The following is a 26245-nucleotide window of genomic DNA, read 5'->3' as shown; positions in this document are numbered from 1 at the left end:
ATTCAGTAATTTGAGAGAGAAAAATGGTGACATCTATTTTGTAGCAGCCTAACCTTTCTTTTTCCCCAGAAATATTGTTCTCCTGTAAAGGTTCTTAAAGTAAGGTTTAACACATTTAAAATAACTGCGGGCATGACAGTTTTTGTTCCTAAATGCAAAGACTTGTGTTTTCCTCTGAGTGGCTGTATATTAACCCTTTACACTGACTATACCAGTAAGTAAAAATTCTGCTTAAATGTTCTTGTTGTAGGTAAACCCTGATAGGCAGCTAATCCCCATGTACCCAAATGCTTAATTCCTTGCAGCAGGGTGGGGGAAAGAATCACAAGGGTAAAAAAAGGCAAAAGTCAGGAGATGAAGACAAGGAAAGCAAAAGCTGCGTACGTGCAAGCAAAAAGAAGCCCCAGCTCCAAAGTTGTAAGTGAAACCATGGTGAAATGAAGGCAAAGGGCTTTCCAGTAGAACTTGTGATTTCTGTGACATTCCAGTGGCTTGCTTTGTCTTTGTTAGCTGAGTAAAGGTTATAACTGTTTTCTTACTGCAGACAGATGCAGGTTTGAAATTACATGAATGACTGTACAGTAATTGTGTACTGTCCTGCTTTAGTAAGAGCAAATAATTTTTCTGTGTAGAATTGAATTATTTTCTTGCTCAGGAGGAACTTATAATATATGGAATGATTAGGGAGACGTGGTAGAGAAGAAGGAAATCTTTAGTAAGAATCTTAGCATAACTAATGTGTTTGTGGACACGGGCTTTGTTTGCTGAACAAGCTTGTTGGAAGAGATAAGATAAGCTTTTCTTAATTCCCTCCAAACACAGAATTTTTAATGGATGAGTTGGAGACAGCCCAGGGCATAACAGTGCAGGAAGTAATTCACATTATAGAAGGAAGGGCTAAATTGATATGACAAGGAATAATAATAATAAGCAAACAAATTCTTGAAGCATGCTGAAATTATTATTATTATTATTATTATTATTATTATTATTATTATTATTATTATTATTATTATTATTATTATTATTATTATTATTATTATTATTATTATTATATCATATTATATCATATTATATATTATTTTTATATATTTATATTTATATAATAATAATTATAAAATTAAAAAGCTGCCTTGTCAAAAGTCACCGCTTTCTACAATTCAGTAATTTTTAATGTCTGATGTGATGTATCTGTTGATACTTACCCACAAGATGAAATAGTGTAATGCAATATTTAAGTGTTAATACAGTGACATTATTCACTGCTTCTAGACACAATTTTGCTGAAAGTTTTGAAAACATGAAGATTTTTACTTGTTTTACTCTTATGTTTTACTTACACACTGTTCACTAACAAAGTACATTATCTTTCAAAAATTAGATTTCATAAGTAAAGCTTCAGGATTTTTTTTTTTTGCCTGTAAATGTGTGAACTCAAATTTGAGCATGTCTTGAATTTAAGGAGTTGGGCTTGTCTCCTCTAAGATCCATGCAGCCAATCTTCAGAGTTTTTATGTTGAGTTCAGGGTCCAGAAATGCCATGAGTAATTTGCTTTCATGAAGACTTTGAATAAATATAACTTTTTGCTTGACATTCCTCCTCACTCTTCCCTTTCCTCTGTGAAAGGGAGGATAGGACTACAAACACCACTGCTTGCCTGACCCATGAAAGCTTGAGGTTTTAGTTAGGATTTTGAATGGGTTTCCTGATATACTCAGACATTTGGCATGGGATCATCAACAGCCTGTACCAGTACCCTTATATGCTTTCTGCAAGTGAATTTCTTTGTCCCAAAGAGCAGGCAGGTGGCAACAGGGGTTATTTACTGACTGTGCTGTAAAACAATTGTCTGTGAGAAAAATTCAGCAAAACTGATATAACTTATGTGGGGTGATATTTTAGAAGAACAGAAAAGCAATTTTAAAAATTAATATTTGTTAGTTAAGTATTTTTTCCTCTTCAAAGTTTTTTTTTTTTTTCCTAATTGCTTCTTCCAAAATTTTGAGGCATTTCTTTTCAAACTATGACCAGACAAGACATATACAGTGACAGAGCAGGGAGAGCTGGGAATTAGAAGAGCTAGGGGGGTCTTGTATCTTTGCATGGAAACCAAGGTAAGGAAGGAGGTAGTTAAGGGTTTGTGACTGTCGCAAGCTTTCAGAATAAGGAACTACACTAATTCCTGTGTTAACTGCTCCTGGAAATAGGCATACAGTCCTACAGTAAGTTAGTGAATGTAGTGCTCAGAGGAGGAGTAGGAAGAGCTTGCTCACATTTTTAATTATTTAATCTTCTGCTGGGTAGCAGCAGCTGGATGTCCAAAACTGCTGTTATGAAAGGAGAAAAAGAGAAAAGAGGAGGATGAAAAACAAAACACTGTCTGCATTATCCTCAGCACTGGTATCTGGGAAAGGATAGTGGGATGTGCTGAGGGGTTGATGTACCTTCTGTTAGAGTAAGTGGTGAGCTGGGTGGGGGAATAGTCTCAGTAATGCTCAGAGGGATGTTTTGGCAGTTTCAACAGCTAGGAATACAGTATGGCATCAGCAAATAAGTTGAGATGGTCTACAAATTGTACAATTTACTTAATTAGATTAGATTTATAGAATTTATACCTAATATTAGAAGTCCCCATGCTAAGCAATTGTTTATCAAATCATAGAATCATTTATTTTGGAAAAGACCTTTAGGATCATGGATTACAACCACTAAGCTAACACTGGCAAGTCTACCACTAAACTATGTTCCATGTGTCCTTACATACCTCCAAGGATGATGACTCCATCACTTCCCTGGCCAGCCTGTTCCAAAGCTTGATAACCCTTTTGATGAAGAAATTTTTCCTAACTTGAGGCCATTTCCTCTTGTGCTGTCGTTTACTACCTGAGAGAAGAGACCAACACCCCACCTCACTAGCCACGTTTCAGTAGGTTGGAGAGAAACTGTGTAACTTGGAAAATTCCTGTCCTGCTTAACTGTCGTTTGTGTTTTTATGTGGTTTCTGTTTTTCTCCAGAATGTGTAGTTGAAATCTGGTGTAAAAATGGGAATTCTCTATATTGTATAGAAACTAGCGTAAAGTAACTTAACTCAGCATTTTGGCTCTAAATTTTCCCTTGTTATTTCAAGTCACTTAGATTTAGAGTGATTTACCCATTGATAGAGTAAACAAAAAAGAAATATCCTAAACCAGATTTAACCAAATAAGAATTAAATTTCTGGATAGAAGACATTAAATCTCTATCCTGACCTCAGTTCTTCATCATTCAGCAGTGGCTCTGTGAGTTGATGAGGTAACAACTTTAACCAAAGTTCTGCTTTGTTTTTATCCCTATGAAGAGAAACTGCTTACTGATCATCATTTTTTTTCCAGAAGTAACAGCAACTGAATGTTTAAGCTACACTTCTTTAGGTGTTTTGCCCCCAAGCCCATACAGTAACTCAGTCTCTCTGAGAACTGGTTATAGAAATGCAAATGGAAAAATTGCCTCCAAATTGTGGCTTTTGTTTTTCAACAAGAAATTAATTTTAGACTTCCATTTGCTTGTTTTTTCTTTTAAATAACCTATTCTTTACCCATATTTGATGTATTTGAACTGCAGAATCGTTATCGTTATGGATATTTTCACGCAAGTTTTGAATTGGACAGCTACAAAAGCAGACCAGCTGAAAAGTGGAAATGTCAGTAACAAATAATTTTCTGAGTGTTTTTGTTGGTCTTAGCTGGAGTTTACATATAATGAAATTGGAAAAATTGCTCTATGAGCCAAGAAAAAAGGATCCATGAACACAAGACACTGCATGACTGTTTTGGGAGAAATTTGAGGACGTCAAAAAAACTGCTACATAGAGGAGAGCTCAGATGAGATGCTGTTTTCAGTTGGACTTCTGAGATTCAAAGTAATTCCTCCCAGAAAGGTCATTGTTGAACTATCAAGTAACACCTTTATCTCTTTTTTAAACCTCTGTTTTAAAAAAGAAAAGAGAGGCCTATGTCTTTAAGAGCTGGTATCATTAGACAGCTGTTTTTAAGCATAGCCTTTGATTTTATTTTTTTATTGTCTGCATCAGCAATTTTCAGCACTAGTGTGAAGATAAGTTTGTGCTACTTATTCTACAACTTCAAGACCTATTGAGCCACTAGAAGCCTTTTGTGTTCAGTTAGCTTTTGCTCAAACCTCTGAGTGCTGCTTCTGGCTTAACAGCTGTCACTGAAGGTGTCTACTCTCACTGCAGCCTAAGCTACAGGCCTACATACTAAACCTGTAGGCCAAGGGTTGTCTTGGAGCAACTTACTTTAAATGCAGCTAAAATAAGAGCAAATATTTTTAGAGGAATTACATCAGTCCTGAAATAAACAGTTTGCAAACTAGGAAAAGCAATTTTAAATGTATTAGATTTTCTTTTTTTTATAGAATGCTGCTTGCTCAGACTGTCCAGAAGAGCTTATCAGCAAGCAATGAATGAAAAATTCAAAACTAAGTTCTTTCAAAAGTAAATACCTCTCAGACAAAATCATATAGCAATTCTCCTAAACGTTTATAAGCACAGGTCTGATCAACTATTACTACCATTTTCTGCTAAATGTATAAAATGTCTGCCTTTTTTTTTTTTTTGCTTGATTTCAACACTTTTGTTCTTTTTTTTTTTAATCAATTTACATCAACCACTGTGCTGATTTTGACTATGCTAATGTACACAATTCATCAAGTAAAAATAAGACATTAGACCACAGCAATTAACAGTTCATACAAAAGGCAAATTTAATCCTTAAAGAATGGTTGCTAGGTAGTAGCAGGGAGCCAGCAGTACTGGGAGTAATTGCATGCTGAGCATGGAATATTGCTACCAAATAAACTACAGAAACTTTCCAAGACTGTCTGTAGCATTACTGATGCTACTAAATGGTTTTTTTTCAGTGTGCCTTTTTTTTTTGTATGCAAAGGTTGTGAGATATGGCTTGAGATTCATAGTTTTTTGCTTTTGAGGGGAATGGAATTGCATGTAAAGTTTTTCTGATTGATCATCACTTGTTTTGCATGTCTGTGACAAAAACTGTATTGTATAGCTCCGGTCTGGGTCCAGTCAGTACTGTACTCCTACTGTTAAATTTTCTGATTGAGCAGAGATAGGATGCAATTCTGCTTCTCCTCTTTTTGGAGATGATGTGCTTTCAGATGTCAAAAGATAATGCAGGTTCGATGTACTTAGTGTTCAGTTGCATTGAGAGGCTTCAACCCATAGTTCTGGACTGGCCATGAACATTAAGATGACAATCACTTCTGCATATGAGTACATATGTTTGTTTATCTTTTTTCTTAATTGCCTTTAAAAATTTAGGCTTCATATTAATACTCAATAGTGAGAAAGCCTGGCTTTGCTTTTCCTAGCTGCTGATGCTTCAACTGTCTGAAGTTGTTTAAATTACAGTTTAAAGGTTAAATACCAGTATGGTTGCTTTTAGCCAGTTGATTTAAATGTCTCTTGTATAATTGTTCAGATTTTGAAGTGCTTGCCTGAGCAAGCAACCTGTCATAAGCTTTATTGCAGAGCTGCGGTTATTTCGGATTTGACCAGTAGGTTTTGAAATTCTGAGTCTCCATTCCAAACGTAACAGAAGGCTTTTGATAGCAGGAGGTTTTCTCATCGTAAGCACTTATTTGTAGACTGAGCATTTACCGGCATATACTGCCAGAGGTCAATCAATGCCAATTATTTGTATTCTTCGAGAATTTTGTGGTAAAAAAATAGATGTCACCTAGTGATGAGATAATGTCATTTATGTGTTCAAATCCTGTGACAAATATCTTACAATACAGCATATAGATGGGACATAATAGATATATATGGATTTGAATTGTGCCTAAATAAATAGGGAAGTGTGACTCTGAAAACCAAAAAACCATATTGCATCAGTAATGTGTTGAGGGTTTTATTCTTAAAATATTTATCTTCCACAAAACTATTGATACAAAATGCTGTTAGTTTTCTAAGTTGTCACTTCTGTTTCTTAATCTTTGGGGTTTTTTTCTGATTTCATTTGCTGAAGTACTTAGGTAGGGTAGAATGTTGTTTCCATCTCTGCTGGATTTTTGAAACTCATTTTTGTCATATTAGGTTATGCAATTCATAAACAGCATTAGCTAAAGTTTCCAGCCTTATTTCATCTTTAGGTTTAGAAAGATGGAAGTTTATATCTAAGAAAATGTTAATAATTAATGTTTTAAGTGTCCATTTTCAAAGTCTACCAGTTCAGATGTTTAGCTGTCAATTAAACTTCTTCTTTGCTGGCCATTTTATTCCTCATCTGTTGAAAAATTAATCTGATAGACAATTGTGTTTATCTATACCCCTGGATGTTCTTATTTCTGTTTACTTAAAACTCTAATGCTGATCTGCAGTAATAAAACCCCTTAACTAATGATGTTTGGAACTAGTGATTTATGGTTTCCATTGAGGAAATGATTGCACTTTCTGAAATATTTCTCAACTTTGGATTTCCAGTGTAGTATTTGGAACCAAATTTTCTTCAGAATGCCTTTGTATGCCAGTTTGAGTATCTGTGACAATGAATCTGTTTTAGAACTCCCCTTTGGGCTGTCCATCTCTCTTCTCTCCTCTCAGACAACTTAGAACAATAACCAGGACAATAGTTACGTGTGAGGATAGGTTGTAAGATTTGGAGAAAGTCTCAAGCTATGAGTCCAGCATAAGGTGCACAAATTACAGTGCATGTTCCTTTCTGTCTTCTATAAAAACATTAATATTTTGCAGTTTGGAACGGGGGTGATTGATCTGCTGCTTCCTGTAAAGTAGAACTGGTGAACTGCCATTAGTAAGAGCAGAGCCCAAGGATATAGTTTAAATTTTTACACTTCTGTTAAAATTATATTTTTACTAAGTAACTCAGCATAAATACATAGATTTAAGTTATATGTGGAAGTTTGGTCTATGCTGAATTTAATTTAAAAATCCCCCAAACTTAAAAGAGGTGACTGAATACTATATGCTATGTTGCTTTTCCATAGTACTTCTATGTACTTACAAAGCACATCAACACTTCTGGAATTTTAGATAGGACAATTCAGGGATTTGGTGTATTAAACATTTATCTGTCTCTACCCTCCTCCTATTTGAGGTTGAAGGTGCAGATTTGCATCAGACAGTTCAGGAAGAAAAGTGTAAACCTTTAATAGTGTTTCCAAATCCTTAGTGCCTCAGATGTCCTTAAGCACATTTTAGATGACTCTTTAATGTGAAAAATCACAGTTTTGTTTCTACAGTCAAGTCTAGTCTTTCTAGGAAAGAAAGGAGCATTAAGATTTTTTTCTTACAGTGACAGCCTTAGTGGTTTATGGATTTAAAATATTGAGTAATTTTAAATTCATATAGAAACTAATAATAGAAACAATTAATGTTTCTGAAAGCTTTTTGAATATTCATTGTACTTTTCTCCTAAGCTTGTTTTGTTCCTTCTTGTATGCAAACTGTTCAATGCAAGTACATCTGGTTTTAATTGAGTCTCATATTTCATCTTGTTCTGGTCACTAGCTTGACATGACTACAGACATAAGATATGTGTGAGAAATATCACTAAATAGGTATATTTTTGGTTTCCTCTCATAAATATAAATGAGTACTGTGCTGTGAATAATGTCTTAATCTTTTCCCTAAAATAACAGATTCTGTAGCAGGTATACCTATTATTTGCAAACTTTCTGGAGCCATGCCTGCACAAGTCATATTACCTCTTAAAGACAGTGCAATTGTAGCAAAAAACGTCAATACATCTGTCATGGCTAATAGGTTCTTCTAAATCTGTGCTGTTTCTAGTTCGTTGTTTTTTTTTTTTTTTTTTAAGCAATGAGAAATTATTATTTCACTAGGCAAAGTATAAATTTTAAGTTACAGTGAAAGCATTTTTTTGATATCTAATTTTCAACCTTTGTTTTTTCTTCTTTTTCTGGGAAATAGTTGTACTAAATTTACTGCTTTTGATATGAGAGAAGGCAGTGATTCTGTATGTGTCATTATTTCTGCAGAATTCCTTCTCTGGCTTTTCCAAGTGACCTACTGTCAGTACTGACAAGGACCAAACAACTTAAAGAGGAGTAGCATTTGTTCAGTTTTGTATCCATGGCTATGTATGAGTGACCTGCTTCAGTCGTAGCTACCGCATTTCTTTTTGCTTGTCCCAAAGACCAAGTAAGGGAGAGAAGGTCAGGTTCCATGTACTCTAACCAGTCTTACTATTTTTACTGATGAGTTAAACATACATACAAGCATGCATTTCTCTGCTTGGAGCGTGCTTACATGCCATACACAAAATATTTGCAAGTGCTCATAAGTGCTTCAGATAGTGCCTCAGAGTCCTGGAAAAAAAGAATTAATTTTATGCCGTTTGCCAAACATTAACACTGTAGAACTAATTCTCCAATTCCTAAGTATTAGTAGAGCCTTTGTTCTTCTAGTTTTAGGCTGTGTCGCACAGTATTTGTGCCCGACAGCATCTTCTCCTCCAACTCACTTTACTGTCCTGGTGGTAAACTCATTCATGTATTAGGAGTAACATGCTCTGATCTTAGTACCTGTGCTGAAACCTTGCAAGTGTTTCACCACTACTTCTAGCTGAGGTGGCATTGAGACAGGTAGATAAAGATAAAAAATATGTTTAAAGGGAAAAAATCCATCTTGGAGTTGATTTTTGCCCTGCTGAATGGCTTTAGCCAAAGCAACCAGGCTTTTAATAGGAGCAAATTTATGTGGTTTGTTTATGGAATTTGCTCTTTTGTCAGCAGCTGCTTCTGCCAAAAAAAGGGCTAATGCTTTTAAATTTAAACATAAAAGTTATGTATGCAAAACAGTATTATAGCTCTTAATAGCTAATGGCATTGTTAAACATCTATTCCTGAAATCATTGGGCAAAATTATTCTTTGACCTACTATCAGTGAGTTGCTTGAGAGCAAAACAGGTAACTTGGCTCATGGTTTTTCTGTTTTTCTTTCTTGACTCACAAGGCATGAATATCTTGTTTTGGGCAGGCTTAACTCTGCACCTTCTCTCCTATTATTTATATGTAGCTGAAGTAGTTTACATTCAGTGGGAATCAGTTTTTATTCCAATTGGTTGCCACACTTTATACCCCTTTACAAGTTTGGTCTGGGTTTTGCTACTTCTGCTGGTACATGCTACCCAATAGTTGTTTTGCTCTTAGGTTATTCCAGAATTACAGAAAGGTTCTCACTTATTTTCAGTGGGAGTTTGACTGCTACAATGTGTCAGGTGTTACTGTAATTCCTCTAACATTTTTTCAGTTAAAATATTTTATTATAACTTCTCACTATTTTAAGATCGTATTGTGGTGAATTTCAGTCTCAGAAAGAAGTAACAATCTGTCTGAATTGAATAGGATTGAATAGGATTTTTAGGGTTTTTTTAGTTTTAGCCTCTTAATCAGAATTGAGAAATTGAAAAATAAAATGCCTTTGAGCATTTTCTGCATATCTTTTAAAAAGGAATGAACTCAATAGGTCACTTAGATCCATATAAGACTTTTGACTATTGAGATTTCTGCTCTGAGGTAGAATACCCAGGCATGATGGACATAGACAAAAGACTGCTGATTTTGTTTTGCAAGGGAAAAGTACATGCTTCTAGAGCTAAAAAGAGATATCGGTAGTATTACAGGAAGATACTGTCTCTGAAATATAAAGGAATAATTTCTTTGTGTTTTCTATTAAATTTCAGGAAAACATTCTTCTCCTTAATGAGATTGGACCACTTCAGACAGAATAAATACTGGGAGCAAATTCTAGACTAGTGTTTTACTTCAACACCTGATTGTTCCTGTAGGATCATGTGTCATGCTGAACATCAGTATTGTGGTGAAGTTGCTTCATAAGTTTGAGGACTGATTTGTGAGAAGTGAAGAGTGTTATGTTTTGTAGGAGCAAGCTGTGTGCTTGCCTTTGTGTCCTTAATTCACACCACTCTTTACCACCTAGGTCACATTATCAGAGCCTGTGGGGATTACATGGTCAAAGACCACAGTACATACAGCAAGCTCGTTGTACTGTTGTCTTGGCGCAAACTGCTTTTGAAGTTCTCATCCTAAGCATTCTGTCCTCTTCAAAGAAAATAATAGACCCAGCTTTTTACCATCGCTGAGTATTGTAATGAGGAGATATCTTGCAATAGATTTTTGGGAATCTGTGCTGTAGGAGGCAGCTGTAAAGAAACTTTCAGAACCATCAATTTTGAGAAAATATCCACCTTCCTTCATTTTTTCACTATAAGGAAGATTAGTTTTCTGGATTTGTCAATCATATAGTAGTTAACCTCACATCTTTTCTCAGAATTGTTTCTAGCTGTCAGTATTCATATTATTCACCATTAAATGTGATAATAGATCATGTATTGGGGAAGATGTTTAAAGTCTCTTGCTTTCAGAATAAAAATTTGTAGAAGAATTGTGTAAAATCACTTTTGTTTGGGTATGTTTAAGCTTTTAGCTGATGTAGCTAAAAGCTTAAGCTTTCACCTTTGGGCTCTTAGCATTTTATTAGGACTATTTAGAGAACTGCAAGACTCATTTCCAAGACTTTTTTCTTTTACCTCCTTGTTTACTCTCATACTAGACTTGTGTTTAGCAGAGATTTAGATTCAAGTTGCCATGCTTGATGGCGGATGGCTTTTGTAACACATTTTAGCAGCTCACATCAGTACTTCCATTATTGTGGACTCATGTGACCGCAAATGCCACTAGCGCACCTGCAACCTCTGGCATGACAGTGGTAGCTCACTGGAACCGTGCAAGTTCTTTCCAGGTTAATTTTCCTACTCCTAAATTTATAATAATTTATCCTGTGTTATATTTGGAATATGAATTAATCTGCTTTGTATGTGTTTTAAAATGGGAATGTTTGCTACTTGGCCATACATGGTATGAGAGATGATGGTGAAATGTGATGCTTGCAATCATGCTCCTCAAGATGCTTCTTATTCCTTGTGACATGTTTCAGTTTAAGAATACTGGGGTTTTCCCCTTCATGTTTATGGCTGTTTATCTCGTATTGTAACAGCTCATGGGCTAAAATTGAAATATCATAAAAGTTCAGTTCACTCACACTATCATGTTATCAATGCCAGTGAACCAGCAGGAAGCAAAGAGTTCAGAATTGATCTGAGTGTTAAAGTTTTAAACAAATTTTCTATGGTTCATCTCCTAAAAATGTGTTCTGTGAATAAAGGATAAAAAGATTTTATGTCAGCATAAATAGCTCTAGTAAGCTTTTGATACTTGGTCTACGTTCTTTCCAGTGGAGAGTAGTAGTCTGGTGATGCTATTGATATGCAGTAAAGTTTTGATCTTACAGATTTTGATTATTTCCAATTTGTGCAAATATTTCTGTAGAAATTGCCTATAATTCTTGTTTTCCTAGAAATTAATGTATCTAGGTATTAAAACTGTGAATTGTCTTGAAGCTAACTTCTAGTTTAACTTTTCTATCTTAGTTTTAGTTTGAGATTTTTTAGTTTAATTCTTTTTCACTGAAAAAGTTGTTACTACATGCATGCGACTTTGAAAATACTGTCTTTAGAAGTAATTTACTAGAGAATAAGTTCCTCAAAAAGCAAACTGTACTCTAAACCTCAGAGCTGATGAAACCTACTTTCTGCTAGATTTATGCACTTTATCTTTCTCCTCCTTCCCTCTGCAGTGCCTCCCCTGTCTTCTACCTCTTTTGCTGGCCATGCAGCTGCACATGCCATGGCTGGGGTTGGAGCTGTGCACTGATTGACTGCTACCTTTTGGAGTGGTTAAGATGTGAGTTTTAATACCTGCCTTTTCTACATAGCAGATACAGATTTGGGTGTCTTCTACCAGCTGCTGGTTGTTTTGGGGTGGGATTTCATTGGGTCTTGAAGAAATTTGGTCTTGAGCCTGTTTTCAAATTTGATTGAAGCTAGTCAGCAGATTTTGAAAGCAACCAGCAGAGGTGAGTAATCAAGAAATTCTGTTAAAAGTTATAGTGAATTCTTGATTAACTGTTCTTGGAAGGAGAGGAATTGTAAAAGAGTTTCTGCTGCACAATACTTTCTTTCCGCATTTTTTTCCTCCACTAGTTTGCCTATGTGTTTTCATTTCTAATTTAACTTCAGCTTTCTGTCTTCTCAATTCTGTGTGGCCCCCAGTCTGACATGCAAGTGCACATGTTCCAGTGTAGAAGTCATGGTGCTAGACCACTGAATGCAATCACAGCCTGAAGGCTGGCATGTGAGCACTGTATTGGGAAATGGCATAAGAATAGAAAATTCTGGAAGCTCCTTTTGCCTAGAGGTTGGAGCAGATGGCTTCCTGAAGTCTCTTCCAGTCTCAGATATCTTGTGACCCTCTGATCCTTTTCCTTCTTAGAGAAGGTAGATCCAAGTTTCACCAAGCTCCCTGCTTTCATACATTTGCTATATCTCCTGTTCAGGTTAACTAGTACCTTTCTCTTACTGGATTTTTGGGGAAGGATTTTTTAATTTTCTTTTTACCTTATTTTTAGGCCTTTTCATTGCTACAGCTACTGAACTCCATTCTTACCAGAAATTAATACAAGTTAGCCTACTTTATAGTAAGTTTACATGCAGAGCAAAAATCAGCTTTCTTCTTCTGGAAACAAATAATGTGGAAGATAGAGGTGTGATGTGAATATTGGTCAGTTGACTGTAGACAGACGTGTCCAAAAGAGATTCGATTAAATTCTGAACCCTTTCAGTTGGGCAAGAGTGTTTTCTAGTCCCTTGGATAGATAGAACTGTGTCTGGAGACTGATTAGCTAAAAGATAACCTTTTGCATAAACAAAGATACGGAAAATACGATCAGAAGTTTGATCAAAATGTAACTGCATATTATAAAAATGTGATTTTAAAATTTGGTATGAATTTCAATTCCTCATTTATATTCACTGGTCCATTATCTATTAAGGACAAATTTTATGGAGGCAAACAGTCTGATTGGCACTGATTTGACTTCTTAGGTGCGTGGATTGTTTCAAGGATTATCTTAAATGAAGATGTCAATTAGAACTCTGACTTTTATACTGCTATTTTTCTGTGAGAAATATTTTTATTGTTTTTGCAATGTTTGTGAAAAAATTAAGTTTAAAAATGTCTAATGAATGTGTTATTTGTGTGGCTGCCCTCACATTGGCAGATTTTCTCCTCTGCTGAAGAACTCAAAAAGTAGCATATTTGAAACACTTCAAGAAGAACTGTATTGGCTGTTGTGCTTTACTGTGGAACATAAGAAATAATCCAACCTGAAGAATTTAGTTGAGTACAAATATAGTTTACTGAAGTAGAGGAAATGCAGCCAAGCCAGTGACATCAGTGGACTGGGAGAGCAGTGCAGTGGTCTAGCTGACCTCCAGTTATGGTGTAAGATGCTTTTGATTATGCCCAAGGAGAGCATCCTTTTGAAGATACTGAAAGCAAAGTTAGTGTAGGCAGAAAAGCATAGAAATATTTCCAGGAAACAAACTTAGGAGATAAAATGGAAGAGATCTTGATGCTATACACTGTAAAGACGTTTTCCCATTCTGTAATTCCGTGAAATTTCTTGGAGGTGTTAAAATCAAGCCTGTTGTTCATGATGTAATATGTGGTCATTTCTTTTTCAGATCAAATCCAGTTACCCAGGAATATGATTGAAAATAGTATGTTTGAAGAGGAGCCCGATGTGGTTGACCTGGCAAAAGAGCCTTGTTTACATCCACTGGAGCCTGATGAAGTGGAATATGAACCAAGAAGCTCTCGTCTCTTGGTGCGTGGCCTTGGAGAGCATGAAATGGATGATGATGAGGAGGATTATGAGTCATCAGCAAAATTGTTGGGGATGTCCTTCATGAACAGAAGCTCGAGTCTGCAGAATAACATGTCTGCATATAGACAAAATCCAAATGGATCATGCTCAGTTCCCTCTACGAGGACCTTGGTGGTTTGCACAGTTGTTTTTGTGATTGCATTTTCATTAATAATAGTGATTTATCTTCTTCCCAAGTGTACATTTACCAAAGAAGGCTGCCATAAAAAAAATCATACAATGGAACTAATATATCCTTTGGCAACCAATGGAAAACTATTTCCATGGGCAAAAATTAGACTTCCTCCTGATGTTGTACCACTGCACTATGATCTTGTCTTGCAGCCAAATTTAACTACTCTGAAATTTACAGGCTCTGTAAAAATAGTGGTCAACATCCTCCATGTAACTCAGAAGATTGTACTTCACAGCTCAGGACTTAATATCACCAAGGCAGCAATTACTTCGGCACAAGGGCAGCAAGCAAAGCCAGTTGAATTCCTGGAATATCCATTGCATGACCAGATTGCACTCATGGCACCGGAGGCTCTCCTTGCAGGACAGAATTACACTATTGACATGGAATATTCATCTAATTTATCAGACACCTACTATGGCTTCTACAAAATTTCTTACAAGGATGAGAACTCTAAGCAAAGGTATGCCCACTAATACAGCTTCTCTGTTCTGTCACTTCTAGATTGTGCTCTGGTAACAGAAGTAAAAAGGTTGCTTTTTTTATTGGACATTTTATGCAACTTGTTCCTGTTGAGAAAAATCGGTCTTTTATCTCTTGATTAATCTACCTGAAAAATGTCTTTCATGGATGAGTTCCTTAAGTCAGGGCAGCCTCTCCTACAGTGAAATGTACTTCAGTGTGGAGGTTATAGGTGGTAGTGTGGCTTTTTTGGTTTGTTAAATTTTTAATTTCTCTCTTTGGAAATTCTTCCCACATTTCTTGAGCCTTTAAGTCTCAAGGCCGGGACTGAGGAAACAAAGTCCTGTCCTCATAAAAAGATGCCAGGTTCAAGACCACCAGAGGAACCCAGTGGGGCCCAAAGGGATGCATCACACAGTCGTTAGGGAACTGAGAGATGTCAGTGCCAAGACACTCTCAATCATATATGAAAAAGTCACAGCAGTCAGGCAGTCTCACATGACTGGAGAAAAGGGAAACATCACACTTTTTTTAACAAAGAGTAAATTAGTGCTTTTTATCAAGAAGATTATTAAAAATTGGCCCTCCCTCCCCACTTTAGATGGGCCTTATGTTGGTCATGTACTTAAGAGTGTTCATGCCTTTGTAGGCAAGTAACTATCCATGCAGGTCTTCTAGAAACAGTGTGGTGCAATAAAAAAGAGACAGGAAGAGCAGTGTGGGTCAGCTAAGCAACTTATTGCAGGCATTAAAAACATGAATTCCCATGAAGTAAGCACACATAAGAGTGCAGTGGCAAGTGCAGAAGGCAAAAATTGCCTAGGTGATTGAAATTCAGTGGATTTTTTTCCTTTTCCAATGTAGCTGCAGCTTTCTTTTCTTTTCGTATTTACTGTAGTAGAAAGAGAATGCTTAATTGTTCAAAGAGGAAAAATACGACCCGTGAGTAATTTTTTGAGGTTTTGTCCCCCTTCAGTCCAGTGCTACCTGCTTTTGTTCAGGAACAGGTTGTTTTAACCTGTAGGTTGAACATGTTTTAACCTGTATGTTTTTCAGTAAATCCTTTCCAGATAACTCTTCAGTGATTTCATCATTTTCACTGCCTTGCCTGCCTTTTCCTTTTGCAGGGGCATTGTCTCTGTCTGTCTGTTGTCTGTAGTTTTACAAATGCAGACTACTCTGATTTCCTCTGTTGTGACTGTAATTTCTATATAAAACTCAAACTATCAATTGATTTTGGAAGAAAATATATTTTCTTTAGTTTAGTTCTACTTTCTTTTGAGTATTTTTTATATCATCACAAAAATACAAAATGGCAAAATAACTCACTTAACTTGTTGCCCAAAGCAAAATAAAAAATAAAAAAGTTGGGCCTTATTTCTATTTTTATGCAGAATGGTTCTTTATTCTTTGCTTTTCTTCTGCACAATCTTGCAGTGAAACTGCATTAATTTGTCAGAGGAAAGAAAAGAGTAAGAAGTTAATAGCAGACATGCGGTTTAACCTTGTGAGTTGTCAGCAGTGTGCCTTCTCAGAAAAGCTGTATATCCAAAAATGTTTGAATCATAATGCTGAACAAATAAACTACCTAAACTCTTCTGGGTGGTTTGGCAGTAGGTTAAAAAAAAAAGCAAGGAAGAAAAAACCCAGAATGTGTACCATCTTCTCCGTGTAGCACCAGTAAATACTTCAATTAGTAGACTTGCTGAACTCTGTGTTGTCTTGCAGGTGTGCAAGTCAGAGATGCCCTCCATCAAAAGCTGTAATTTCCATGGCTAGTTAGTGTAAAAATACTGGAGAAGGAAGATAGACTCCTGAGAAGTCGTCTTGCAGTATTAATAGCTGTTGGATTAGAGACAAGACAGTACATGAACTTGGACAGAATCTATCTACTAGCCAGCACAGGGAGCAGGCATACAGTTAGATGAACTGTGGGAACATCTGCAGGAAATGGCCTGGCAAGTAGATGAAAAAGCTCCCTTGCAGTCCTATCTACTGCAGAGGTTTCCACTCTTATTTAATAGGCATGCTTGCTAATTTAATTTTCCAATCTTCCTTTTGCTCCCGCTCTCTGGAAACTGGCTGGCTTATATTTTGGCAATTGTTTTGTAAGTGGATTATTTCAGGTGTATTCTTCTTTGTTCAGAAAGCAAAAAATAACCAAGAAGATTACTCCTCAAATAAGTATGTTACTGCGTTTTAAAGAAAAAATGAAAGTGAATGAAACATTTATTCTGACTGGCCCAGCCAGTCTTCAAAAAGTTATTCCCATAACAATCTCTTAGAATGTTTGGAAGGGAAATGACTCTTCTATCCTAACTAAACTGACATTTATGCTTTTAATAATTCTTATTTTGATCTTCTCCACTCTTCCCATTAGGTGGTTTGCAGCAACTCAGTTTGAACCTCTGGCAGCAAGGTCTGCTTTTCCATGCTTTGATGAACCAGCACTTAAAGCTACTTTTTTAATCAAGATCAAAAGGGATGAGAAGCTTTCCACTCTGTCAAATATGCCAAAGGTACCTGCTTTTGTAGGGGCATTTTAGTAGAGCTGCTGCCTAGGTAATCCATTTCAGTGTTTATTGCATTAATGTCTGGGGGATTTACCTGAGTGAGTAAGCTATAAACTGTATGACTTTATCAACTGTTTTGTTCTCAAAGACTTGAACTTTGTAGAGAAAACACTTGTTCAATGCATTGCACAGTGTAGGATGTTACTGAGAGACAGTTGAATGACAGAAGGATTCTGTTGAAATTAAATGAACTGTTATTTTGCAAAGGCTATGTTGTTGGTGATGTTGGTCTCAACAGCCCTTGAGGTTTGCTTTTGAGTTTTCTGTGTTTACTGCTGCTGCACATGTGCAGAGTACTGGAGTACCTTCAGCAGTAGTTTGTGTAATTAGCACCAGTCTATGTGAAAGATATGCCTGATCTTGAAGGATGTGCTTCTGTGGCTAAATGAGGGGAGGTGTGGTATGAACACAGAGTCAGCTCTAGAATGTGAATAAGGAATCTGACATTCCTTCAGCTAGAATTTTTCAGACAAAATATTTTAGGAGCTTATCTGAATTTTATGGTGATAGTTTATGCCATTATGCCTTTGACAAACTTTTATGGAAGCCTAATTCATTTAGACAGATGAGAAAGACTGACATTACCTAGTCTGTGTCTGAACTAGTTTTTCTCTCATCAAAACATTACCACCATTTATCATCCAGCAGAAATTCAATACTGACATTGGTCTAATCTGTAAATGAGAAAATTGCACCTTTGGTGTTTCTGGTACATTTATGTACACTGTGCAGCTTGAGTTCCAGGAAGCTGTCTAAAGCTCAGGTGCTGATGCAGATGCCTTGTTTTTGAAAACCAAGCTAATAACTGCAACCTATGAAATAGGTATCTTTTCACAGTGTACAAACATTTATTTGGATTTGTAGTGATTCTTAGCCATACAGGAAGAAATGAACTCTGGTGGACCACTCTTCTGTTTTATGTAAAAAAGAAAGGGTACTCACTCTCCTCTGCTAGGAGCTGGGCAAGTGGTTAATGTGCTGGTCAAGCTGGTCAAGATGCTAATAATGCCAAGGTTGTGGGTTAGAGCCCTGTATGGGTCATTCACTTGGACTTGGATTCTGTGGTCCTTGTAGGTGCCTTCCAACTCAAAATATTTTGTAATGTGTGCAGCAGACATTGCTGAAATAATCATCTATTCCTATGTGACCAAGAGATCTCAGAAGTAGGCCTTGTCAGCTAGTGTGTACATCACTAACTTGACAACATACAGTGTCTTGACATGGATTAAGGCTAGAAATAAACTGTGTATTTTGGGGCTGTGGAGCTACCTTTTGTGGTTTTGTTTGTCCTGGTTTTGGTTTGGATGTGTTGCTTGTTTTTTTTTTTAATGAGAACAACTAATTTTTAAACCAGTTTATCTGCAGCTGCAGCAGATTTTCTTAAACAGACTCTCACCTCCTTATGAAGCAAAAGCTGTAATAAAGGCAGAAATTTATGAATTCACTACAGAAATTGAAACATGGCATTCTGCTCATACATAATGGTCAGTTATTATAGTGGTTATGGCTTCAGGTTTAAAAATCCATTTCTCTTTAAGGCTGACAGTTAAATTTTGAGTGACAGTTAAATGTCAAAACATTGTTTGGTTTCAGATGGTCTTGTTTAAAACTAATATTGTTGTTGTTCTTTAAATGTTTGTGGGTTCGGAAAATAAAATCATATATGAAGTTTCAGAATTTATAAACTGCCATCTCTCTTTCCAGACCTTAAGTATTCTGCACTATAGTGGTTTTAAAAATTTTGCTTTGTTCTTTTTGTATTTCATGTTTGTGAAGGAATACATAGAAAAGTACTTAAAGACATATAGCATGCTTTTCTAGGACTAGTATTAAAGAAAACTGCACAGACAGTAAGTTGAGGTACAGTATCTTACTTCTGTAAAGTATGTTAGTGTGTGCTCAGAAAACTGGGCAGACGGTCACTTTTGTCAGTGTATGTTTAAGCTGGGCATCTTTTTGCTTTGAAGTAACTGGTCTTAGGTTTTCCTCAGTTTTTGAAATGCATTCTCTTTTGATTTGTAAAAGTGCATCTGATGAATATTTTGTTCAATTTTAAAATAGTAAGTATGTCTGGTTACCTAGTTTTGCTGAGACTTATGGAAAGAGACAAATACTTAACTGATGTAACACCAGTGTTTTCAGTAGGGTATGCTGAACTGTGTCCCTGGTCTAGCCTAATGCTCACTTGAATCAATGCAGATCTATATGTTGACTTTGGATTATACTGGGACTTTAAATGCAATCCAAATTAGGTTAGTTTCTCCAACAGAGTAGTAGTTTGGTAATACTACATAATAAAATTTAACAAATAATTTTTGTATATATAAGTGTGAATGTTTCATGTTTCCTAAATTTGTTACATTGTTGTAAGCATCATCAATCCCTCTGAAATATAACAAAAATACAAAGATATTCTGTAAGTGTGCCTATAAACTGTAGCATGAAATAATTACTTAACATTGGTTTCTTTTATGTCTTAGTGTTTTTTTGTCTGCATTAATAATCATTTCCCCTGCAGAAAGCCACTATTCCTGTGACAAATGGAATTGTTCAGGATGAGTTTTTTGTGAGTTTGAAGATGAGCACCTATCTACTAGCTTTTGTTGTTGCAGACTTGAAAAACGTCAGCAGGGAAACTAATGGGACTCTGGTATGTGTTTGTTTCACTTTAAGTTCTGCTTCACTCTTCCCAAGCTGACCAGGCTACTAAACAAAACAAAAACATCCTCAAGCAAAAAAGCAAACTCTGTCTCTTTTAAATTTATTTATCTTCTTGGTTTCATTATGCTCATCATAAGTAGGGGACAAAAGCCATATGCTATAAAGTGGACTGAGGTAATACCAGGCTGAATACACTTTTACAACAAGGGACTCTACATCAGGTCTTGTTAAAAGTGGGAATTTACAAAATGCAAAATTCTTAAGAGCTTTCGGAGCCAGCAGCTTTAAAGTCTTCTTTTCAATGCTTTGTCTGTCAACAGTAATGTCACGCAAACCAGGAGTTGTTCTGAGAATGTAAAGAAATGTGACATGTTTCTAGAAAAACCTACACATGGCTTCAAGCAGTGCCACAAAAATTTTCTGTACCTGCCAAGATAACATACCTGAAAAACTCATGCTCTACGGTAAAGCAAATTTAGGTGGACTTTAAATCTGCATTTAGTCACGTAAAGACAATTATTTAATTTTGTTTTTCCGAAGGTTCCAAACATCAAAGAGTAGGTCCTGCTTGAGCTTTGTCCTTTGCAAGGGTATGGCCTATTTCTGTAATGTGTGCAGTTAGCGAAACTAAAGAATAAACGTGTTAATATTAGTAGATGTTCCTTAATCTTATTTTAGAAAGTGCAGAAGTTTCATATAGGCAACGACTTGCATGACTCGTTAGTGGAAACTGCCCCTTTGTGGTGAAATGTCAGAAGTGCCTATGTACCAAGAAAATGCCAGAGGGAATAGTGCTAGTAGCATTGTAGAAAGAGAAGCCCTCTCTTTAGTCCCATAAATAAACACAAGTAAAGATGCAAGACAGGCTTTGATTCTGATCTAGACAATTATTTCTAATGAAAGATGAATAGAACAGATTGTTACTTTTTTTTTTTTTTTTTTTTGCCTTGTGGCTTTTATTCAGGTCTGTATTTGAACTGTATACTGCTGAAACCATACAGTCAGCTCTTTGAGGCAGATAACTTTTTAACTTAATAAGAATACTTCTTATTTATATTTAATTTATTATTTTTAATTTCTTCTTTTTAAAAAATGTATTAGTATTTTAATCTTATTAAGAATACTTGCCACCATGAAGGGAGAAAGCATAAGAATACCAAGTAAGGCCAGAGTTTTAGTAGGTCTAGTCTCATGAGTGTCCAGCAGGCCAAGAAAGTCAGTAAAAAGGAAGCATATATTGGCATTTTGCAGGAAATAGAGACCCAGAATGCTTCCAGCTATTTGTGGTTGGGAGATAGAAAGAATTTGAGCTTCCCACAGAAGAAGTTCATTGTCATGAAAGCTTTAAGATAGTGCAGAGTTGAAGTAAAGTTGCTTCATGCTTATACTTTTTGTACTCCAGGAACAATGGAATGGATTCTTATTCATAAGTGCTTCATTCAAACTCAAAAATTAAAAGGTGACCTTTTCCATCTGTTTGAAATGTCATTTGTTGAATTAATTTATAGCACAGGAAGAGCAACTCCTTTTTTATAGAACTGGAATATGGTTGTCCACTTATTTCTTTGTTTGTGTATGGAAGGGTGTCCTAAACATGAACGTACCTGTAACCTAATCAAAGATGTTTTCTTGATACAGACAATTCAACATAAATAGGGGGAGATTGTAATCTCTCAATTTTTATATAAATGCTTCTTACATTGTGTCTAATGTGGCCATAAGGATGAGCTTTATGCCAATTTTTTTTTTGAGAGAGAAAATTTCTTGCAGATTATACTACTGCTATCATACTATATATAAATGCTATCATAGACTAAAGATTGAGGCGTACAGAGAGGGTCACTTAATAACTCAGGAGGGATTTTAAAATTTGTGTCATGTAGACCCTTCTTGGACACATTCCTTAAAGCTCTCATCCTTGAATTGTTCTTGCATACACACAGGACAGTGTCCCCGTATTTTGACCTGTTAATAGGCTCTAACAAGAAAAATCAGCTTTTTATGAGCAGCTTCATAACTATTCTATGTAATTTGTGTATTCACTTTCAGAAATGTGTCTTATCTGTTTCAGGAACTCCTGCCAGCTCCTCCTTCACTTCTAAATCTTTTGTAGCTATAAGTTTCAAAATATTTTCGCTTGTCTGTTTGGACTAGGTATCTGTCTATGCCATACCGCAGCATCTAAACCAAGTTGGGTATGCCCTAGACACAGCAGTGAAGCTTCTGGAATTTTACCAAAAATACTTTTTTATGAAATACCCTCTTGAAAAATTAGGTAAGTTCTTTAGGACTTTTTTTTTAATTTAAAAAAAAAAAAAAGAAGAAGCTCTGATCTGAGAAATGCATGGGAATTTTAATTTTTTAAAAAAGTATTACAATTATTAGATAAATAAAAAAACTAAATATATGTTTGTCTAGCTGCAAGTATTAAGTGATTCCCAAGCTGGAAAGCTTTTGTGAGCATTTGAAAACAGATTGCTTATATTTTTACATAAATTTACACAGAAGAATTTCTTTGGTGTTACTCACCTTAGTAGTGAGGAAATTCTCAATCTGTGAACCATGTTCACAACTGCAGGATCTGCAGCCTGACTCCTCTACATGCATTAGTTTGCCTGGAAAGATAGTGAAATGCAGTCTTCTAAGACACTGCTTTTCAGTAGTGTACTTTTCAGGCCATCTCATTTCCATGCTACTTTTGTTCATGCAGGATCCATAGGCAGGGTCTTGTTAAGTTGTTTTTGTCAGAGTACTGCTAGAGAAAAATCATTATAAATCTATGGGGCATCTGTACTTGGGATTTGAGTATGTGTCCACACTGCAGTGTTTAAATAATTAAAATAGGTAGTCTTGAAAGATAGTACTGGTTTAACTAGCAATTTTCAAAATCTTCTTTCAAATCTTTTCCAGATCTGGTAGCGATTCCTGATTTTCAGTCTGGTGCAATGGAAAATTGGGGCTTGATCACCTTCCGAGAAACAACACTCTTATTTGACAATAACACTTCTTCAGCAAGGGATAAAAAGCTAATAACTGCAGTGATAGCACATGAGCTTGCCCATCAGGTAATAGTCTGGGAAGTTTTTGGGTTTTTTTTCTTTTTTAATTTCTTTGTTTTTAAGTGCAGTTCTGTTCTTAAATTCGCCCCTCCCCTCCCTGTGACTGGGTAGTGCATTGTATCTGTTTAGACAACCTGCAGGTGTATTTTCTACAGCACACAAGGCAGAGTTCAACTCTCATGCCATGCTTAAGGAGATGTTGCTGCAAAGGCTTCACTGTGATTTTGACTGACCTTCATTTTACCTTACCTTCATTTTAGATAAGGCAGAGGATGGATGGAGTACTTCTCATTTGATTTTAATTCTAAGAAAATAATGATGTTTTTGGTCTTTCTTAGTGGTTTGGCAATCTAGTAACTATGGAATGGTGGAATGATCTCTGGCTGAATGAGGGATTTGCCACATTCATGGAATACTTCGCCATGGAGGAGGTTTTTCCAGAATTACGTTCAGTAAGTAATTTCTATAGTCACATTTTCAGTACCTTCACTATTAGCTGTTTTTAAGTGCTGCCTATAAATGATTGGTACTTATAAACGGATATTAAAATTAATTTTGGGTGCCATTGAGATCACCCGTCTCTGCTTTTGCATTTTGTCATATTGGAAGTGATAAAAGGGGTAAAAAATGTGATAAAGGCTTTGAGAAGGGTACATTGTTCCTGTGGGTTTTAAATTTTTTTTATAGTAACCTACAGGCAGTCTACTGTGTTTTGTGAAGGTTAAAGTATTCTGTGCAAAATAGCAGGTGTTAAAACATGTAGATGTCTATGTATCAAATTATAACTCAAAATCTTTTTAGAAGTGCAGACATGTTGTTGAACAAGTTTGTCTACTTCTGCTTTTCCTAACAGACCTAGGAAGCATTAGGTTATTAAATATGCCTGAGGTTGCAATCACATGAAAGAAGCACAGTTGCCAGTCATGGCATAACTACATTTATTAAAACTGTACATAGCTTTTATAATACTTTGACCATTGGGTTAGAACATTGTGAGCCTGGAAAGCCAATAGTATAATTGTTCATAAATTTGCTAACCAATTATTCAGTTCCCTAATAGGAAAATCAGACTTTTCTCTTAAAGATAAATGCTTATATAGTAGTTCTTTCTGAAAACTACTGTGCATCTGCTACTTGTTACATTTTTAAAAACTTTGTTATATCTCTTCTGCCTTGACTGAATCGTCTTTTCTTTCTAACTAAATGCTCTTTGTTATAAGTTCCCTTTGTTTTCTTTCGCTACATGAAGTAACTCCTGTCTTCCCATCATTGTGGTTCTTGCTTGTGTCTGAAGCAGTTTGAATTTCACAAATGAGCAGACCTGGCATAAAAATACCAAATGGTCCACCACAGAGGATTCTGATAGCATTGGGTTACACTTAATACAAAGCACTACTCCCACAAGCACTTCTGTTTACAAATACAGCTGAAGGATAGAATCTTTCTGATATAATAATGTAGTGATTATTTACTAACTCACTCAGGTACTAAGTGACCTAGCTTTTCAGACACTGGAAAACATGATGGATTCAAATTTGGTCTCTCTTTTCCAATGGAAGGATATCAGCTGCTGCTGTAAAACTTTCTTGTCACTGAGAATGACAGGCAGATAAACAAAGGTTAGTGGAATTAAATGTAGAGGGTAGTGGAGAGACTAATTTTTCATTCTGGGTAGAGATAGCTCCAAGGAGAGGACATACCTGAGCCCTGAAATCAGCCTCTAGGAATGTTTACGTGATTTACCTTAGTCATGGGATTAAATACCTGATTTGTACTGAGTGTTTCCTGCCTGATAATTATCATCATCTTCTCAGCATTCTGGAGAAGTGTGAGTTTGACTTCTTAAATCACTCTTATTAGTATTAAGAAACTTGAGTTGCTAACCTGGTCCAGTAGAATTCTTTTACAGCACTGGATATTTCAAAACTTCTTCATTTGGTCTAGCTTGGTTGTTTAGCTGGATTGTCACCAAAAGTATGTGGCCATTCTGCTTGTTGGGTATATATGTGCTGAGGGTGAGACACAAAAGTAGTGTTCTTTTTTAACAAGGACACATCTAACATCTACATACTTCATTCCAAACGCTCTCTGACAAGCTGCCTTTACGAATATCTCATTTCATTGTTTGATGGTCCTAGAATGTGTTTTGGTGAAAATAAAAGACATTACCCAGAACTTCTCCATTCAAGAAGAGTAGCCTTAACATTTTAAACTTTAACAGTTATTTTTATTGTATTTCACAGAGGGGTTTTGTGGGTTTGTTTGGTTGTTGTTGTTGGGTTTTATGGGTTTTTTTAACTCTCTACTGTACAGAGAATCGTTTGCTTGTTTTGATGAAATTAAATGGACACATACCAATATGATCAACTTCTTTTCAGTGTTTGTGGTTTTCTTGTTCTGGTACCAATGTATTAAATTCTAATATCCTCATTCTAGAAGAAAAGAAGTAAAGAGATTTTGGTAATCACTAGATAAACTGCTGTTTACATTTTCCCAAACATTACTATAATGAATAATTTCTCTAGACTTCATGACATGAAAGTAATATTTTTGTATTCCCTACCTCCTGTAAATGAACTGAAAACAGCGGTGAAATTGAATATGAAATTTGACATACACTTATTTAGAAGGTGCATTTTTGTCTAGTGCCTTTGACACATTTGCCTGAGACAGGGCCTTAAAGGTCTGCATAATGATGCAAACTCAAAAGTGAGATTCCATGGCTAAAATGTGGCAGGGAAATAGCTTTTATAAAAGATATCCTGACAATTCTTTTGCTGCCTAAAGCAATGGAGGAGCAAAGCAGGGACAACTTTTACTTTTCTGCTTAACATGTACATTTCAGCTCCCTAAACAGCTAAAAATGTTTCTCTTCCAGGATGAAGATTTCCTTACTTTAATTTTCAAGGCTATGATGAAGGATGCCTTGAATTCTTCACATCCAGTCTCTTCTTCTGTTCAGTCTTCAGAGCAAATTGAAGAAATGTTTGATGCTCTTTCTTACATCAAGGTAACTGTAAAAATATTCCAAAATATTTGGAAAGTGATACATTAGCTATTGAAAATATGAATGTGGAATCACAAGTAAATAGGCATGTACTGACAGCCCTTTGGAGGTTATTTACACCCAACTCAAACAATGCAGGATTTCTCAATAATGTTTTTGAGGTCTATGTAGCATTTAATTAGGAAAATATTATGTATATGTATTTGTTGCTTTACTTAACATCTTGTTCAGTGCTTGAGCACTAAATATAATAGTCATGAAGATGTAAGAGGAGAACCAATTGATGAAGCAACATAACCGGTTAGGCATATATTCTTCTGGTAGCAGAATGTAACAAGTGGTTTAAAAAAAGAGTGAAAACAAAACACCAAAGTAATCACTCAGTCTTATACTCTCTCTGGTTTAAAAAACCTCCAGTATTTTAGAGTGGACACTT

At 35.8% G+C, this 26245-nt stretch overlaps 1 protein-coding gene across 2 annotated transcripts in view; it reads left to right on the top strand.

Moving 5' to 3' along the window:
* LNPEP (leucyl and cystinyl aminopeptidase) overlaps positions 1-26245 on the top strand; it is a 50288-nt gene that overhangs the window by 8880 nt on the left and 15163 nt on the right. The window contains exons 2-9 of one of the 2 annotated variants that reach the window (XM_066569586.1): positions 11722-11828; positions 13670-14510; positions 16890-17028; positions 19601-19732; positions 21898-22018; positions 22654-22808; positions 23141-23254; positions 25681-25812. In XM_066569586.1, the coding sequence (XP_066425683.1) occupies positions 13693-14510; positions 16890-17028; positions 19601-19732; positions 21898-22018; positions 22654-22808; positions 23141-23254; positions 25681-25812 (1611 nt within the window). In that variant the 5' untranslated portion in view covers positions 11722-11828; positions 13670-13692. The remainder of the gene's footprint in view (positions 1-11721; positions 11829-13669; positions 14511-16889; positions 17029-19600; positions 19733-21897; positions 22019-22653; positions 22809-23140; positions 23255-25680; positions 25813-26245) is intronic. The other variant, XM_066569585.1, reaches the window with a different exon arrangement.

Source organism: Molothrus aeneus, chromosome Z (genome assembly GCF_037042795.1).
Source record: "Molothrus aeneus isolate 106 chromosome Z, BPBGC_Maene_1.0, whole genome shotgun sequence".
NCBI classification, from domain to species: Eukaryota; Metazoa; Chordata; class Aves; order Passeriformes; family Icteridae; genus Molothrus; species Molothrus aeneus.
Note: the sequence above shows the minus strand (reverse complement) of the source record. Positions and strands in the feature narration are given on the sequence as shown.